This window comes from Rhipicephalus microplus, chromosome 6, assembly GCF_043290135.1.
Source record: "Rhipicephalus microplus isolate Deutch F79 chromosome 6, USDA_Rmic, whole genome shotgun sequence".
NCBI classification, from domain to species: domain Eukaryota; kingdom Metazoa; phylum Arthropoda; class Arachnida; order Ixodida; family Ixodidae; genus Rhipicephalus; species Rhipicephalus microplus.
Genome location: NC_134705.1, coordinates 130,489,103 through 130,505,246, shown reverse-complemented (window position 1 = coordinate 130,505,246; position 16,144 = coordinate 130,489,103). Strand labels below are relative to the sequence as shown.

Below are 16,144 nucleotides of genomic sequence, written 5' to 3'. Positions count from 1 at the left end.
TACCTGTCCTAAATAGACGTACTCTTTTACAACTTCAAGTGCACTACTATACCTATCTCGAAGCACTGTTCTCTTCCGAGGTTGCAGTACATTGCTTTCGTTTTCTGCAGATTAATTTTAAGACCTACCTGACGGCTCTCCTTGCCTAATTCCGTGATAAACTATACGACAGCACAATATATCATCACCCGCGCCATCACCTTCCATCCATCCGTCCATCCATCAATCTGGCCGTGTACCCATCTGTCCATCCGTCAGTCCGTGCGCCCGTCCGTGCGTTTGCCCTTTATACTAATCGGCGACTTCCACGTAGACGTTATGGACCTTAAGACCTATAGCTTCGCCCACTCATCGTCACTCAATTCGTGGAAAAGCACCGATTTTTATTGAAGCCCTAAATTTAAATTAGAAATGTCTGTTCGCCCCGTTTCTTGGTTAATATAAACTGTCAATAACCTTCGGTGTATTGCACTTAACCCCGGTTGTTCTTCACCCGATGTGACGGCTGTATCGTAGGACTACATATACAATGTCTATAAAATTGGATAGCCATCACTGCATCCCTCTTCGATGCTTCAAGAACATTACGGTCTTTACGAAAAGCAGTTGCGACACCTCGCGTGGCTCTGTGGTATAATACTTCGCTGCCACGCAAAATGCTGGGGTTAGATTCCTGCTGGGCCACATTTTTTTTTACATTCGTTGGGCGGGCTTTCACCATTCCTGGGTTGATATGAAGTGTCTAGCGCCACTGTCTGGCGGAAAGTGTGACGATGTTCGCGACGGCATGGTAACATTGTTCATGTCATGACCAGCGAGTCGTATTCGTCAAACCATCTTACCCTCCCATACGAATTTTGGTTTACCCCAAGTTAATGGGGCGATCACGAGTGCACCCAGATGTCAGACACAGACAGACAGACATATAAATAGATAAATAAATAGATAAATAAATCAATAGATAATTAAATAAATAGATTAAAAAATTGGCAGCCTATCCACGGAGTGGATAATGGAGAGTGGGGCGAAGCGTTCGTCCGTCCATTCGTTCTTGCTTCCGTCCGTTCATGCGTCCGCCTGTGTGACCGTCCATGCATCCATCCGCCCGTCTGTGCGTGCGTATGTTCGTGCGTCCGTCCCTGCGCTCGTCCATGCATCCGCCCCTGCGTCTTTTCATGCGTCCATTCATGCATCTGTCTGTGTGTCCGTTCGTCCATCTATTTAACACTCCAAGTACCACCATCTCGCATCTTTTCATCACATATTCCCCATATATAGAAGCACCGCCATCCAGCGGACATTCCAAGGACTAAACGAGAGGTGGCACACGCACACTTTCTTACGGCTTGCGCTTCATGTCCACTTCCCACCTTTAACCACCTCGAGTTCATGGTATATATACACTAGTTCCCTGTATTCATGGCACTGCGGCCCAACGCTCGCTAAACCTTTGTGAAACCAAGAAGGGTTACGCCCAGCGAGTATAACGTAGCAACCTTTTCTTGTCAGATAGTGCTCAATGTACATGCCAATGGCTGCTAATGGGAATCGCAGCGTGCGCGTTAACTAAAAGCCAAATGCTCCTGTCTCTCATTCCCCATTAGCAGCTATTGGCATGTACATTGAGCACTATTTTTTATTGTTCAACAACGCACAGAAGAAATATCTCCCCAGCACCACCTTGGAGGTAAAAATGTTATACTTGTTACATACTACCACGGCTACGAGGGACGAACAGGTGCTGCTATAGGAAGCTTAGCCCCTAAAATGACGCAGAAAAACCTGTCTGAAGTCACTGCTGACGATGCGTATTTCAACTGCTGTAATTTGCAGGAAGTCGATAAAGCCAAGCAAGAAGTAGCGCACGTCATCCGAGTCTTAGAATCTCCCTAACAAGATTGTACTCGTGGAGGAGAAAACCCTAAGTGCTTTCCTCCAACACTGGTGTCATCGATGGTTTGGTAAACTTTAGATAACGGGAATCGATGGGTGCCCGTGCAACGCACTACCCAATGTTCCATAGTACGTGGATTATGGTACACGCAAAATTTTTTTTCTGTTTTGCGTGCGCGACTTACGCAAACGTCCACACAGAATTGGAACTTTTTGCTCCTGCCTGTCGTCACACTAGTACTCGGAGTGCCCACTAGATGGCTCCGGTGAGTACTCTGGTATGAGTGGATACCGCTAGCGGCACTGCACGGCTCTGTATAATAAAAGCACTTGCTTCGCGCGATCTCTCTCTCACACAAACAGCGTAGTAGTGTGAATGAAGAGATGAAACCTCGCAAAGCTGCTGTGTGCGCAATCATGAACGTCTAGGGTGAGGAAAACATCACTTTTGCACTAAAGAGGTCTACCTGCTCAAATATTGTTCAGCGGAGACGCGCAGCAGTCAAGCATTTCCACGAAGAACGAAGCTCAGAATTCTTCTTTGAAGCACGTTTGGAGCGGGAAACCTGGGAAACCTCATGGCGTGCGTGGTGAACGAAGAGCGCGCGAACTTTGCTTGCGCGCGTTGCCCGTGACGTCAGGGTCACCTGACTAGTTGGTTGCGCGCAAACCAACCAATCAGCGCTGAGGATGCGACGGCACCGCGAAAGAGGAGGTGAAAAAAAGTGGAGGTCGACGGTGCGGCGAGAGTGAAGCGGCGTAGATCAAGGAGTGTTGCTATTCCCAAAATCTAGAGGTTTTAACTGAGGCGCTTGTAGCGACGTCACGGAGCGCGGGTTCTACCCATCGCGAAGCTCGTCACCGCCTTCTAAGATCACTTGATAACTGGCACAGCAGCTGCAAAGCTGCCTCCGAGCAAAGCGCATCGCGGAGGAGCCTTCCGCACCCACGTGATCATACACGGTGGTGGCAAGTTTTAGGCTGGGTGGGGCCCAAGCGCCATGACGGCGCTACCAGTGCCTTAGTATGTTGACGGTGCCTATACTGCTGTCTAAAAGCATGGAATAGGTCTATACTATGGAGGTCTAGGTCATACTAGGAGCTATTGGCACGTACCCGTTTTCTGAGGCAAGCATAGTGGCCCAGTTTCGTGCGGACGATTCAGAAGTTTTGCCAAGCCTAAACAGTTGTACTCTTAACTAAGGGAGTTGATGAACTCGCAACAAGTGCTTAATTTGGGCAAGTTGGTCCATGGTAAACACCGTAAAAGTATTGCGCAATAAGTATATGAAAGAAAACAATGACAAAAAAACGCAACACGGAATTCAACACGTGATGAAGTCATGTCACGTCGCGCTGTGGACGTCACATATTTTGGGGAACTGTGGCGTCGTGATGACGCGTATGGGGGCGTTATAAGTCGACTATGGCAAGTTTGTGACTCGATAGTGACTCATTATAGTTCTATTTGTAACTCGTTACAACATGATTTTTAGGATGTCATGTCTAAGCTGACGCCGCGGAACGATGGTCAACGCCGCTGGTAAATTTGCGCGTTATATGAGGAATCTGAGGCTTTCGCCTGAACATCGTACCGTTGCGATAGTAGATCCTGGAGACGTCCGGCGCATGAGGTCCCGAAGATTGGTGAGGCGACGCGCTCGGTGGAAGAGCGGGCAGCGGCGTCGGTGGTGGCGCGGGCGGAAGCGAAGTTGCCATGGGGTCGTCTCGTGGACCGACGTAAGGGAAGCGCTTCAGGAAAACACCAGTCGGAGAAAGTGGAACCTCGGGAGCACCACTAGAGACGGGAGTAACCATGCCTTCTTGTCCGTGCCAAGCCTGTTGGGAAAGTGAGCCATCCCGATTGCAACTGCTCTTCGCGAAAGTGACACTATAGCTCACTATGGCACAAACGATCAACTCGTTTTCCTCGCTTCTAACGGAAAAGTGCAATTTCCCCACGCAGTCTTCATAAAAGATGAGAGAGAGAATGAATATAAGAAATGTAGGGAGGTTAACTACAGTCTTCATAAAATATATGCAGTCGCCCAAGGGAGCAGCTGAATGGTGCAACTCTGAGGACTAAATGTTCACATATCAAGGGTAACTGCAGGTGAGTCATAGTTCGTCCTAACGGTCGTAGGTCCCCAAGAAAGTCATTGATGTTGCAACATATATAGTCCCGCAAAAATGTAACCTTTTTACCCTTACTTATGGTCTTCATCAACTAGTGACTATGTGGTGACTATGTTATGACCAAACTCTCAGCCGGGGAGGGATAAAAAATATAGAAAATGCAGGGAGGTTAACTTGACTATCTCAAGTTTGCTACCTTACACGTGGAGAGAGAGGGGAATAAAGAAGTAGGAAAGGGAGTATGAGAGACACATTGCACACTACATGCACTATGCGCGGTTTTCCCAGCTGGTCGCTCAGTGATGTTGCCTTCAAGTACTGCAGCCGGGCTCTTGTGGCTCTTTTCGCTGATGTTCTGCGACACCATGCTATCTTTTCATAAGGAAAGGGCCGACCATCGGGACTCCTTAAGGCGCACTGCATAGTCCGGCGATCTTGTTTATATTGCGGACAGTAGCCCAAGATATAGATGGTCAAGAAGTTCTAGACGTTTGCAGCTATCGCACTTTGAGCCTGTAATGCCCAACTGCTATAAATCACTAGGCAGGAAATGTCGCTAGAGCCAAAGCTTTAGACACAATCGATGACTATTGTTACACCCTATCAAGGATTGTACAAAACTTCATGGCGTGTTCAAGAAAACTAAACCCCTCTGTCTCAACCAAGATTTTGCTACGCATTTTTAAATACACAAGTACTCAAAAGCCCTCTTATGCCTCTTGAATTTTACAAACGTTTCTGAGCTACTAGTGCGTGCTCGCGGACTGCCTGACATTTTGCTTGCTTTTTTAAATGCGAAGCATTTCTTAGCGAACTTCGGTGACTTTGAGCGTATCTATCTATCTATATCTATTTATATCTATATCTATTTATATCTATATCTAAATCTACATCTATATCTAAATCTACATCTATATCTAAATCTACATCTGTATCTAAATCTACATCTGTATCTAAATCTACATCTGTATCTATCTATCTATCCATCTATCTATCTATCTATCTAGCCACCTACGACTTTCAGCTCTCCTGGCCGTTTCGATGATGGTATCGATACCATGATTGGCGCGGCATAACATGACTGTATGACGAGCGTAACTGACTATTCACAATATAAAAATCATGAGATGTATGTCATGAATGTCATGATTTACATTTCATCGTCTTGCTGATCGTGCGAGGGTTGGTTCACATGACATGTTGCAAAATTCGTATGGTCTGACATGACTGCATGGCGAACACAAACCATAACATGAAAATCATGACATGCGTGTCATGCAAGAACATGACTACATGCTACGCTCATGATGCACTCACGGCCGTTTCACTAGCTTCACATATACAAAGTTTGGTATTACGAGACGTGAATGGATGATGAAGGTATGTGACTGGTGCTAACATGATAATCATGAGACGCGTGTCATGTAACATCACAACACGTCACGCTCATGTTCGCTCGCGGCAGTTTCGCTAGCTTCCCGTGTACCAAATTTGGTATATGGGACGTGAATGGATGATGAAGGTATGAGACTGGTGCAAACATAATAAGCATGAGATGCGTTTCATATAACAACATCACTACACACCACGCTCATGATGTGCTAGTGGCCGTTTCGCTGGCTCCCCATATACTTAATTTTGGTATCACGTCGTGTGCATAGATTACGAAGGTAAATGACACGTACAAACATGACAGTGACATGGATGACAGTGACATGGAAGTCATGTACAGCATAATTTAACGTGCAGATTTTGAAGTGACATGACAACCTTCTTTATTGCTGCTTCGCATATCAGTGATTCTCACTGTACGTGGGATGTGCCATTTTTTTTTTTTTTTGAAAAATCAATGAACCCAGCCTGAAAAAAAAAAAACGTGCACAAGAAAGGTTATGGCGACCATACACTCTGGGATGAACCCAGCTTTGAAAAACGCGTACACAAGAACATTTCTCTTGTGTACGTGTTCTTCGATTTTCCGTGCTATGTACCTACCAGCAGGCTCAACAACAGAAGTTCTTTCTTGTCTTATTACCCCGCCCCCTTCCCCCAACTGTAACCAGCCAAGCATGGAGAGTAACAGGGGGAGCAGCCACGGTGACCAACCAAGCATACATGTTTTTGGTTCACTTCTCTGTTTCTCGCCTTCAATTTTCTATCTCTTACCTGGTTCGCATAGAAACCGGCAGTGGTAGATTCAAATCTGTCATCAAACGCCGAAAGCGACGGGCGCCGGCTCATAGGAGGTGCTCTGGCGGCGCCATTGTCGATGAACTGCTGCTGCTGAGACTGCTGGTGCCAGTCCAATCCGACGGCTGAGTGCAGTCTCTGGGGTGGCGGGAACTGGCCGTGATAGTAGGCGTCGGCGGCGCCCATTCGTACAGACAGGTCCATCTACAGGAATAGGAAGTATATAGGGTGGTATGCAGTAGTCTGTCACGTGACACATTGCGCTCTCCGTCTTAGCCAAAGGGTGGCAGCCGCAGTGATATCAATCGCTAAAAGCAGACAAAAAACTAAGTTTCTTGACGGGAAGCTAAGGAAGATCGTCCTCAGCTTCCCGTCAAGGAACAGTTAAGCCAGAGGTCTATTTTGATACTAAATACCCGTGCCACACGGGTAGAGAAAATGACACCTTCTGATGCCCCCAGATTCAATGTCATTCACGCGGTGCCACTCGGATGAACGAAAGGGCATTCGCCCAAACGCCATTCGTCACCTGATGCCATCGGCAAAACTCATTCGACTGAGAAGTGCGTACTCTCGACGGCACAGCTGATGAAGCAATTATATAAAACGACATTCGATTCCACTGGAAGGAAACTTTTCGCGTCTTATATTTACAATGATCACTTAAACAAGTGCTTGAAAACTTTTCTTCAGCTGGTAGACGCTGTACAATATACGTGACAGGCGCCATTTTCTTTTTACTTTGCGGATCTGACTAGCTTTGGCTTAAGTTGCTACACGGTCAGTTGAAACGTCGTGAAACTAAGTAACGAACGAAATCTAACGGCAGTGTAATGTGCTTATTTCTACACTTAAGTCTTCTCGAAGGCAGAACAGTTGCCGCCTTAACAAATTGTATAGTAGACTACGAAAATAATCATGCCTTGCCTGGTTCAATTTTAACCCGCGGAAAGGTTTCATCTGCATTTCAGCTTTCAGTTGAATTTCACGATTGCAGCTCTTACAGTTAAAAAAATGACGTCTACCCTTTCTTCAGCATCCAAACGTTGTTGGACTTGATTTTTTTTCCTGAGACGAGAGGAGTTTAGCAAATGAAATAGCGTCACTTGCAAACAGACTTACACTACAGGGCAGATTCGATTTCCGTAATAGCAGATGTTCAGATGCGAAATTAGATTGCCATCTTCTGCCGCCATTATCTGAAGTCCCTTTCTAGCAGTGGTACAGTTCTTGGTCGAAGCTTTCATGTCCGGGCACCGTGGTAGATTGTATAGTGGAATTTGCGCACAGAAATCGGCCAAATCTCACTACGGATAGGACATGTGCCACTCCTCTCACCACCATGTCCACTAGTCATCCGACCTCTCCCACTGCTCATTACTCCCACGACTGACCACAACGCCCACTTCTGTCATATAGAGTTTCCCATAAGTACAATAGAGGGAACTCTGGCGCTAGTGTCTAGTGTCTAACCTGACCTAACCTAACGCCGTGACGGCGGTTCAGTCAGCATGCGAATGATAGGTAGTGCAAAAATTTGTCAAATCTTCGTTCTTTCGGGTTCATTCTGGTTTCGCACGGCTTGGAGCTATTTTGTCACAAGACAACAGACAGCAGTCAGTAGTTGCACTTCCCCACCATAACATTTCATGCTCACCAATTCAAATCGGGTCAAGAGGTTCACTACGGTCCGTCCTTTTATTCGAAACAAAACTAAAACACGGCAAATAAACAAGGCTACAAGTACGTTCGAAACCCACAAGCACGAAGAGAAGGCAAGTTGCTGTGTTACCCGTCATTCCCATGATCACTGAACGATCGCAGCGCCCTCTCTAGTTAACTAAAAATGTTAACCCCACCACTAGCTTCGATTTTTTTTATCAATGTCCGCCAAGTGGAGCTGGATGGATCATAGATATTATATATTATAAACTTGGAGCAGTGCAACATAAAAGAAACAAAACAATTATTTATTTTCTCCTAGAAGTTTCCGCTGTTCTTCGCAACCATAGGTCCTCCGAAAAAGGCTGGACCGCCAGCCAAAACATTTAGGCAAAAATAAAACATTCTTTTGATTGCTATATGGCTCACTACTGTCGAAGTGTATAATTTTTATTACGGTAACCCGAAGAAGGTTGGACGAACGTACGAAAACTATGAAGTCCTACGGTTCAGCTGAGGCCCAGCCTGCGTCAGGGAAGTATATATATACAGGATGCCTAAGCCGACTCGCAGCACGATTTTAAAAAAAGAAAAGCTGTCAGTGTTACTCGAAAAAGTCTTACTGCAAGTTGTTCCTAGTACAGTGGAGTAGCCGGTAGTTATTTTTGTTATTTACGTTTAATTATGCGAATTAAATAAATATTTAATTCTAGAACTACTGCTCTAATCCCTGACGTGTCAATGAAGCAGTTGTAATCAAGCACGTGGGGAATCAAACTGCGCTATTTTCAGAGACGTACGAATTGCGTACTCAGTTTTTCTCAGTGATAAACGATTCCCATGAAATATGAAAAGTACCACGTGACAGCGCTCCCAGGTGCGTCGCAAAGCAGCGCCTCTGCAGAAGCTGATTGAAAGCGATTCCTTCGCCGCTCGCACACCCTAAGAGACAGCGCATACACTTGATTGGGATATGGAAGCACGAGCAAGCTACGCGGCTTATCACTCATTCATTCCCATCAGTAATGCATCACTTTTCTTACCTGCCTCGTATACAACTTACTGATCCACTTGATAAGAATGTCATTCGACAGTGTGGTCAACGCCTCCTTTATTTCTTTTAATGCCAGTGCAAACGCGCGCTTATCAACGGGAGCCGTCGGTCTGCCATAGTTCAGGGAAGGATCGTGATGCGGCGCTACAGGACGGGTCGCGCTGCTTGCGCCACACGTGCTTCTGAGCGCTTTTCCCCGGAGATGCGATACACGTGTTTACCATACAATATCGTACGTCTGTCAAACTTATTCCTTCGTGCTTCTTCTTTGTGGTTCGAAGCAACGCCGCCACCGCATCACGGCGCAGCAGATCTAGAAGCGTTGCAGTGACGCTTCACAATTGGTAGCCCGCATAGCGCCACGGACGGCGACGCACTATCTCAAAACACCGTATATTAAAGACGATAGTCATTCTTGGGGACCTTCGACGCAAAAATTTTGATTTGTCTGTCTGTCTGTACATTTGTCTGCTTGCCCGTCCTAACGACACCTCAAATGGCACAAAACGGCCGACCTCATCCGCAGCGCCCACCAATATTGTTCAAGATTCAGCGTTCATACTCGTGTGATTGTCGATTAAAAGCAATCATTGCGCATATCTTAGGGACCATAACAATACGTCGATGTTTCGTATATGTTCCTTTATAGTAGAGAAGGCACACACATTTAACTAAGGACCGTAGCACTTATCACGCTGCGCTGACAATGCAACGCGATGCTCAAAGAAGTGTTTCCAACGCTTTGCTAAGACGACATGGTGGTGGCACCTGCCCGTCGCTTCACGTTCTACACCTTATCACTTCTGAGACGGGCGCGCACACCCGTCTCAGAGCTGGCGACGCGCTACGTTTTCTAAGAACACTGTCAGATGACGCTCATGTCTCATGTGTGACGTGACTTGATGCGCTCGTTCGCCTCCGCTGCACGGCCGGAGGGAATCCCGCATGCTGGAACCCAATAAAGTTTATTCTCTCTCTCTCTCGAGGCACTCTAACGCAGCGCCTCCGGAAAATACCATTCACCGATTTTCTGGCGCAGAACATCAAATAAACATTTTGTTCATTCTCTCCAGACGCAAGGTCTTCCGACGACATTTGCTGTTTAACATGCAGATTCGGACCATTTTTTTACAAAGCCAGCGTGACCGCCAACATGGTGAACATGAGGAATGCAACACGCTGCCCCGCCGATGTGTACACAACTTAACGAAAAATTACTTCGTATGATTTCCGCAGTGAGGCACTGCATGAGGGGGTGGTGGTGGTGGTAGTGGTTAGAATGAAGAGGAAAAAGGCACCTAATTTCTGTCTGCCTTCAGGCGACACGGCGCAGTGCCTAATAGTGGTGGGGGGAAGGAGGGATAAAAAGAATAGAAGGAAAATAGACGAAGAAGTAGACAGACAAGCGACGGAAAAAAGAAGGAGATAGGAAAGTGGGGATCCGGTCGAAGCAGTCCAAGGGCGGGGCGCCACAATGCGAGAGCTGCACGGCGTCAGGAGACCGCGGAGGGTGAACCAGTCGGCGGGAGCTACGCTGGCGTCGGAGATCGCGAGGGCACAACCGTCCGGCTTGAAATCCTGCGAGCGAATCTCCAGGGGGCTCCCTCGCCCATGACAGCAAATCACACGCGAAGGCTAGGCGATGGGGGAGAGCAGGCAAGTGCAAGAGGAGAGGGTGGTGAACAGCCGGACTGGGTGCATCTGGCTGGCATTGATAAAACACAGGAGGCGTTGGCGCGGTGGCCCAAGCGCTGCTTGTACCACAGACAAAACCCGAAAGGCAACGAAACAGGCGTAGAATATTTCAAAATATCAGTTCTACTCCGACGGCAATGGAAGTGTGCACGTGCAGCTACATCGTGCGTCAAAAACTGGCTTTGGAGCAATGCCAAATTACTGTTGTAGTTTGATTTCTTGTAAGGACATGGTGCAAAAAAAGAAAAACAAAACAGGCACTTGGCAAAAACAAAAGTTAAACAAGTATGCCGGTAAGCTACCAACGTGCAGAAAGAAAGCAAAACCGATGCGTTAACATCGGTTCAAATTAACTCAAAAAATACTATCGGCTAGTCCACTGCACATGGAACAATATAACAATATGCAGTAGTGTTTAATATATATATATATATATATATATATATATACTGATTAGTCCCTGAGCTTTTATGAGCGCTGTTAATTTGACGTAGCTCACGAGATGAACTAACCGGCCACTGATTGGGCGAGGAGCTCATCAGCGGGTCCCTGTGTGGGTGTGTCTGGGGAGGCGGTGGCGGCGGCTGGAGCTCGTAGTAGCAGCAGCTCGTCATCGTCATGGAGTCGGCGTTGACGGGCGCGCGCGCTTCGTCGTATCGGAGCCTCTGCTGATGTTCGAGAGTCGCTGGCGGACAGCAGGCGCCCCCGGTAGCGTATGGAGAGCGCGACGTTGAGTCTGCCTCGGGCCAGCAGGGAGACCTCCGCTCGACCTTTATGTCCAGCTGGAAAGAACGAAGAGAGCAGTAAATAGATAAATGTTCGTGAAACAAAACTGCATAAACTCGTACGCTAGTTGTGGCACAGTGCATAAGCATCGACGTCTCATCTTTATTATAAATGTGAAGCACTTATTTGCGTACTGCGGGCACTTTGAGCATCCATCCATCCATTCCATCCATTACATTCCATCGCATACATCCATTCCATCCCATTCATTCCATCGCATACATCCATTCCATCCCATTCATTCCATCCCATTCATTCCATCCCATCCCATCCACTCCATCCCATCCACTCCATCCCATCCACTCCATCCCATCCACTCCATTCCATCCACTCCATTCCATTCACTCCATTCCATCCACTCCATTCCATCCACTCCATCCCATCCACCCCATCCCATACATTCCATCCATCCATCGTCTGGGTGCTCTTGTAATTACCCCCTTGACTTAAGATAACACAAAATTAGCATTAGAGTGTAAGATGGTCTTACGAATATGACCCGTTCGTCATGACATGGATAGTATCACAATCCCGTATAGCGACCATCGTCAAACCCTTTCCGCAAGGCATGGGGTGCATACCGCGGATGAGTGTGTGCTACAAATATATGCGGGTATGTGCCTAAGGTGTTTTACAGTCTATATCTACCCAGCAACGGCGAAAACAGACATAAGTGATTTAAACGCGTGAGTGTTAGCAAAAAAGGTGACATCGACAGCGTCTACCCGAGGAGTGCAAAGAACAAACGCCAGCGCCGCAGCAGGAATCGAGCTCCAGCATTCTGCATGACAATCAAGTATTCCACCACAAAGCCACGCCAGGTCTTGGACCTAGTTTTGAAGTAAACCCTATAGTGTTCGTGAAACGCCAATTGTCGATGAAGTGCTGTCTATCTAACTTCATAAACATGACACACGTACCCCTATGATACAGCCGTCACGTCTGGTTAACGTCAGTTGTAGTTGGGCGCCATCCACTGAAGTTGATTTATGTAGCAGTGTCCAGGGCTACCATCATCGCGAGCACCAGCCCTTCATCCCAGCTTAACGCTTCTGGTGTTTCTAACATACTAATGAGGGCCCACTGTGCTCTACAATGTACACTTAATTTTTCGGGAATCCAAAACACAGAATGCCGTCTTGTGATCTTGTTTCTTCAATGCTATAGCCGTTGCTCGAGGTAGTAGCGAGGCAGTGGCGTAGCCAGGGGGTAGTTACACCAGGCCCGGCACCCCCCTCCCCCTATTTTTTTTCTACGGGGCATACAGAGTGAGGGCCGCGGCCAGAAAAAAATTTCTTTGGGTGGGGCTCAACCATACTTTATGTATGTTCATACGTGCCTTTGTATGTGTGCCTGCACGCATATAACGCAAGCAAAACTGGAAATTTTCGGAGGCGCTTGAACTCCCCCTTACACCTTGGCTACGCCACCGTAAGGTAAATACGGGACGATATTCAATATAACCTAAGTGAGAACCGATTGATGAACAAAAATAATTAAGCACGTAGTAATAATTACGCGCTGATTAGTGGCAATTATTTAGTGAAAGTTGGACGTCGTGTAATGTGCAGAGAAAAATAGCCAAAGCGCTTGGCTTGCGGATGCGGGTCATCTCTTATGAATACACAAGGAATCCTGCGGGTTTCATTTCAGAAAAGAGTGTTTCTCAACCCTCACCCCTTTTCTATATTCTGTCACGCTGCTGTAATCGTCCGCCAGGGTGGATAAGTGATAATGTTGTTCGGCTGCTGACAAAAAGGTCGCGGGTTCGACCCCAGCCGCCACGGTCGCATTTCAGTGGAAGCCCGCGTAGTGTGCCATGTCAGTGCGCACTAAGTTAAATAACACCTGATGGTCGAAATTCCCGAAGCCCTTCAGTACGGCGTTCTTCATAGTCACATCATGGCCTTCATCATCATCAGCATCAGCCTGACTACGTCCACTGCAGGACAAAGGCCTCTCCCATGTTCCGCCAGTTAACCCGGTCCTTTGCTTGCTGCTGTCAATTTATACCAGCAAACTTCTTTAATCTCATCTGCCCACCTAACCTTCTGTCTCCCCCTAGCCCACTTGCCTCCTCTGGGAATCCAGTTAATTAGCCTGAATGACCAGCGGTTATCCTGTCTACGCGCTACATGCCCGGCCCACGTCCATTTCCTCTTCTTGATTTCAACTCCCACCGAATCATGGTATAGGGACGTAAACCCCAAACTATTGTTATATTTCTGCTTCGATTGCGTAGCCTTCAGCAGACAAGGTGACAAATAACGATTGAAATCGTTATTTGGCAACCCCCCACCCCTCCTCAGGTGGTCAGCAAACCGCTCACAATACAAGCGTTCCGGCGAGCACCGCCGCTAGTCGTCGAATGCTTATCCGCGGATCTAACGCCTCGTCTATTCATTCACGACTCGCGGCGAGTACCGGAGTATTCATTGGCGCACGCGCGTATACGTCCCTATACGTGTGCGCATGCTCCACTGCTAGCCTCGTACACGCGTGGAATGTGATTAGAACGACCGATTACATAACACCGATAGTTTCAGGCCGTCCGACACATGCGTCGTTCGTGAGGATAGACTGCCTTGCTTGACAAGGAACTCGATTATCCCAGCTTGCGAAGATAGTGATCGGTTCGTTCGCTTTGTAACTATTTTTTTCTAACCAGACCCTCTTGTGCACGAGGTGAGGCGGGTGGTGTTGTTAAAGCAAACTGCCGCGTAACAAATTTTTCAACTGACAGCTAGCGCCCGGTTCCGTGATGTTATTCTCTTTGCCTCTCGTTTTTATTTCGCATTGTTGATTGCTAAGCAGTCATACCAAGTAGCCGCGGTTACCATTCTTTTAGAAGATATACTTCTAGCAGTTCAGCCCTAATTGTGGATACACTAGTTTGCGAGCATTCAAATAGATCATTCAGTTTACCACGTCGTCGAAGTGTACCACATCGACAACGTTCTTTTTAATTATCTGTAGATCGGAGTGGTGACTCTCTAGGAACGCGATTTTCAGGACCAGTTGGTGCCGGATGACAAATGAATAGTTCGCAGTGTATAACGTGCAGAAAACCCTGTTTTAGAGGCAACTCGCCCACTTTCGAGCGACCATGCTGATGCAGACCGACCCTGTATGGGTCATTTTTAAGTCAGTAGGCGAAACGGAAGTGCAAGACAAAGAAGGCCACATGCAAGAGTCTTATCCTTTGGTCTATGCCTTGCGCTTCCGTTTTTAGAGCAGTCTCAAGTCCGAACTCCTAACCAACTGGTCCAACCTCGCATTATTTTGCTGTTTGTATACCGCAAACTAGAGTGGCTTGGGATCGGTCAACCATTCCAACGACTATGAGCAGGCCTCGCGTAACATTTGTTACCAGGATTGTTGATGCTTGCTTACTGGAACACAGAAATAACCCTACAGCGGACTTTTGTATTCCGCGTCCCTTCTGCGGCGGTTACACGTCTTGCGTTCCAGTATGCTTCCCGTTGCAAAACAACGGCGTAACCATGGTTACCCCGCTGTGCTTGAGCTCGTACCTGCCCCCCCCCCGAATTTTTTCCCCCAAAGTATATAGACGAATGGGTTTGAGTGCAGCCGTATTGGGCTGCTAACCCTCGTGTTTTCAATCTTCAACAACTAAACCAACAGAGTTACGCTAGACGCATACGTATGAAGAGGGTTGGGTTGATGCGCACGTTTGATGGCCCTGTCAATTCCCGTCGCAATGTACAAAAACAAGAAAACAACGGCTTAACTGCTCAAGATTATGGTACCCCGATGTCTTAGGTGGAATGGTCTATACAAAGCGCAAAGTGACACTCCACAAAATATCACTGCCCGGACCCCACTTCAGGCCAAGAAGGTGTCGCTAACACCAAAAAAAAAAAAAAAAAATCTGCCTACACGTTCATGCACGGGCAAGCAGCAGCTCACAATGTAAGCAAGTTGAATTGTTTTGAAACCAGTGGTTGTTAGGTACACATGATTCGCACTATTCGCCACGGAATAGCGCCAAATTACACGAAATGCGAAAGAATTAGAAAAAGACAAACAAGCCCCGACTGTCAACTTATATAGGGCATTTGCCTTCTTTCGTCCTATATATGTCGCATTGTTCCGCAACGAGTCATTGCCAACTGTAACAGTTAACCATACTCTTGGTATTCTCTCGACAGGTTTCAAATGTCTCACGCTTTTTTACAAATCCTCAAAACTCCAGTAAAACGCGTCTTTTCTCCTTCTAGCTTCACCAGTGAGGCGGCTGCAGGTCCGTCAAAGTGTATACCAAGTTGTTAACGTTGGGGGTATCCGGCAGAGCGCCACAGCTAATATTTCAGCTGAGTGGGGAATACTGAAGTTGCTATTGAGATCGCCAGGTGTAAAGTAGCGTACTCGAAGACAATGCGTGAAGGCCCCTATTCAAGTGTAATTTGAATGCAAAAAGGTGACCTATTCTTCGAACATAATATCAAATTAATTGGGTTTTACGTGCATAAACCGCCATACCATCAAGCACGTAATGATGTAAAATTCCAGAAGCTTCAATCATGTCGGGTTTCGTTTAACGCACACCAAAATCGGTGCGCTTGGGCCACTAGCATTTCGAGCTCTGAAAGCTGGGGTCCGACAGCACATACACATTATAAATATTTACTCGACTATTCTTCTGCACGGCAACTTTCATATACACTGTCACAAGTTATATTCACGTTGGTATGAGAAGCTGTGGAA

The 16,144-nt window shown here is 47.0% G+C and overlaps 1 protein-coding gene across 2 annotated transcripts in view; it reads right to left on the bottom strand.

Annotated features, from left to right (window-relative positions):
* The window catches only part of LOC119168462 (uncharacterized), a 67,088-nt gene that overhangs the window by 40,545 nt on the left and 10,399 nt on the right, over positions 1-16,144 (bottom strand). For both annotated transcript variants that reach the window (XM_075866587.1, XM_075866588.1), the window contains exons 4-6: positions 11,143-11,412; positions 6,196-6,423; positions 3,489-3,732 (exon numbers count right to left, since the gene is read on the bottom strand). In XM_075866587.1, the coding sequence (XP_075722702.1) occupies positions 3,489-3,732; positions 6,196-6,423; positions 11,143-11,412 (742 nt within the window). The remainder of the gene's footprint in view (positions 1-3,488; positions 3,733-6,195; positions 6,424-11,142; positions 11,413-16,144) is intronic.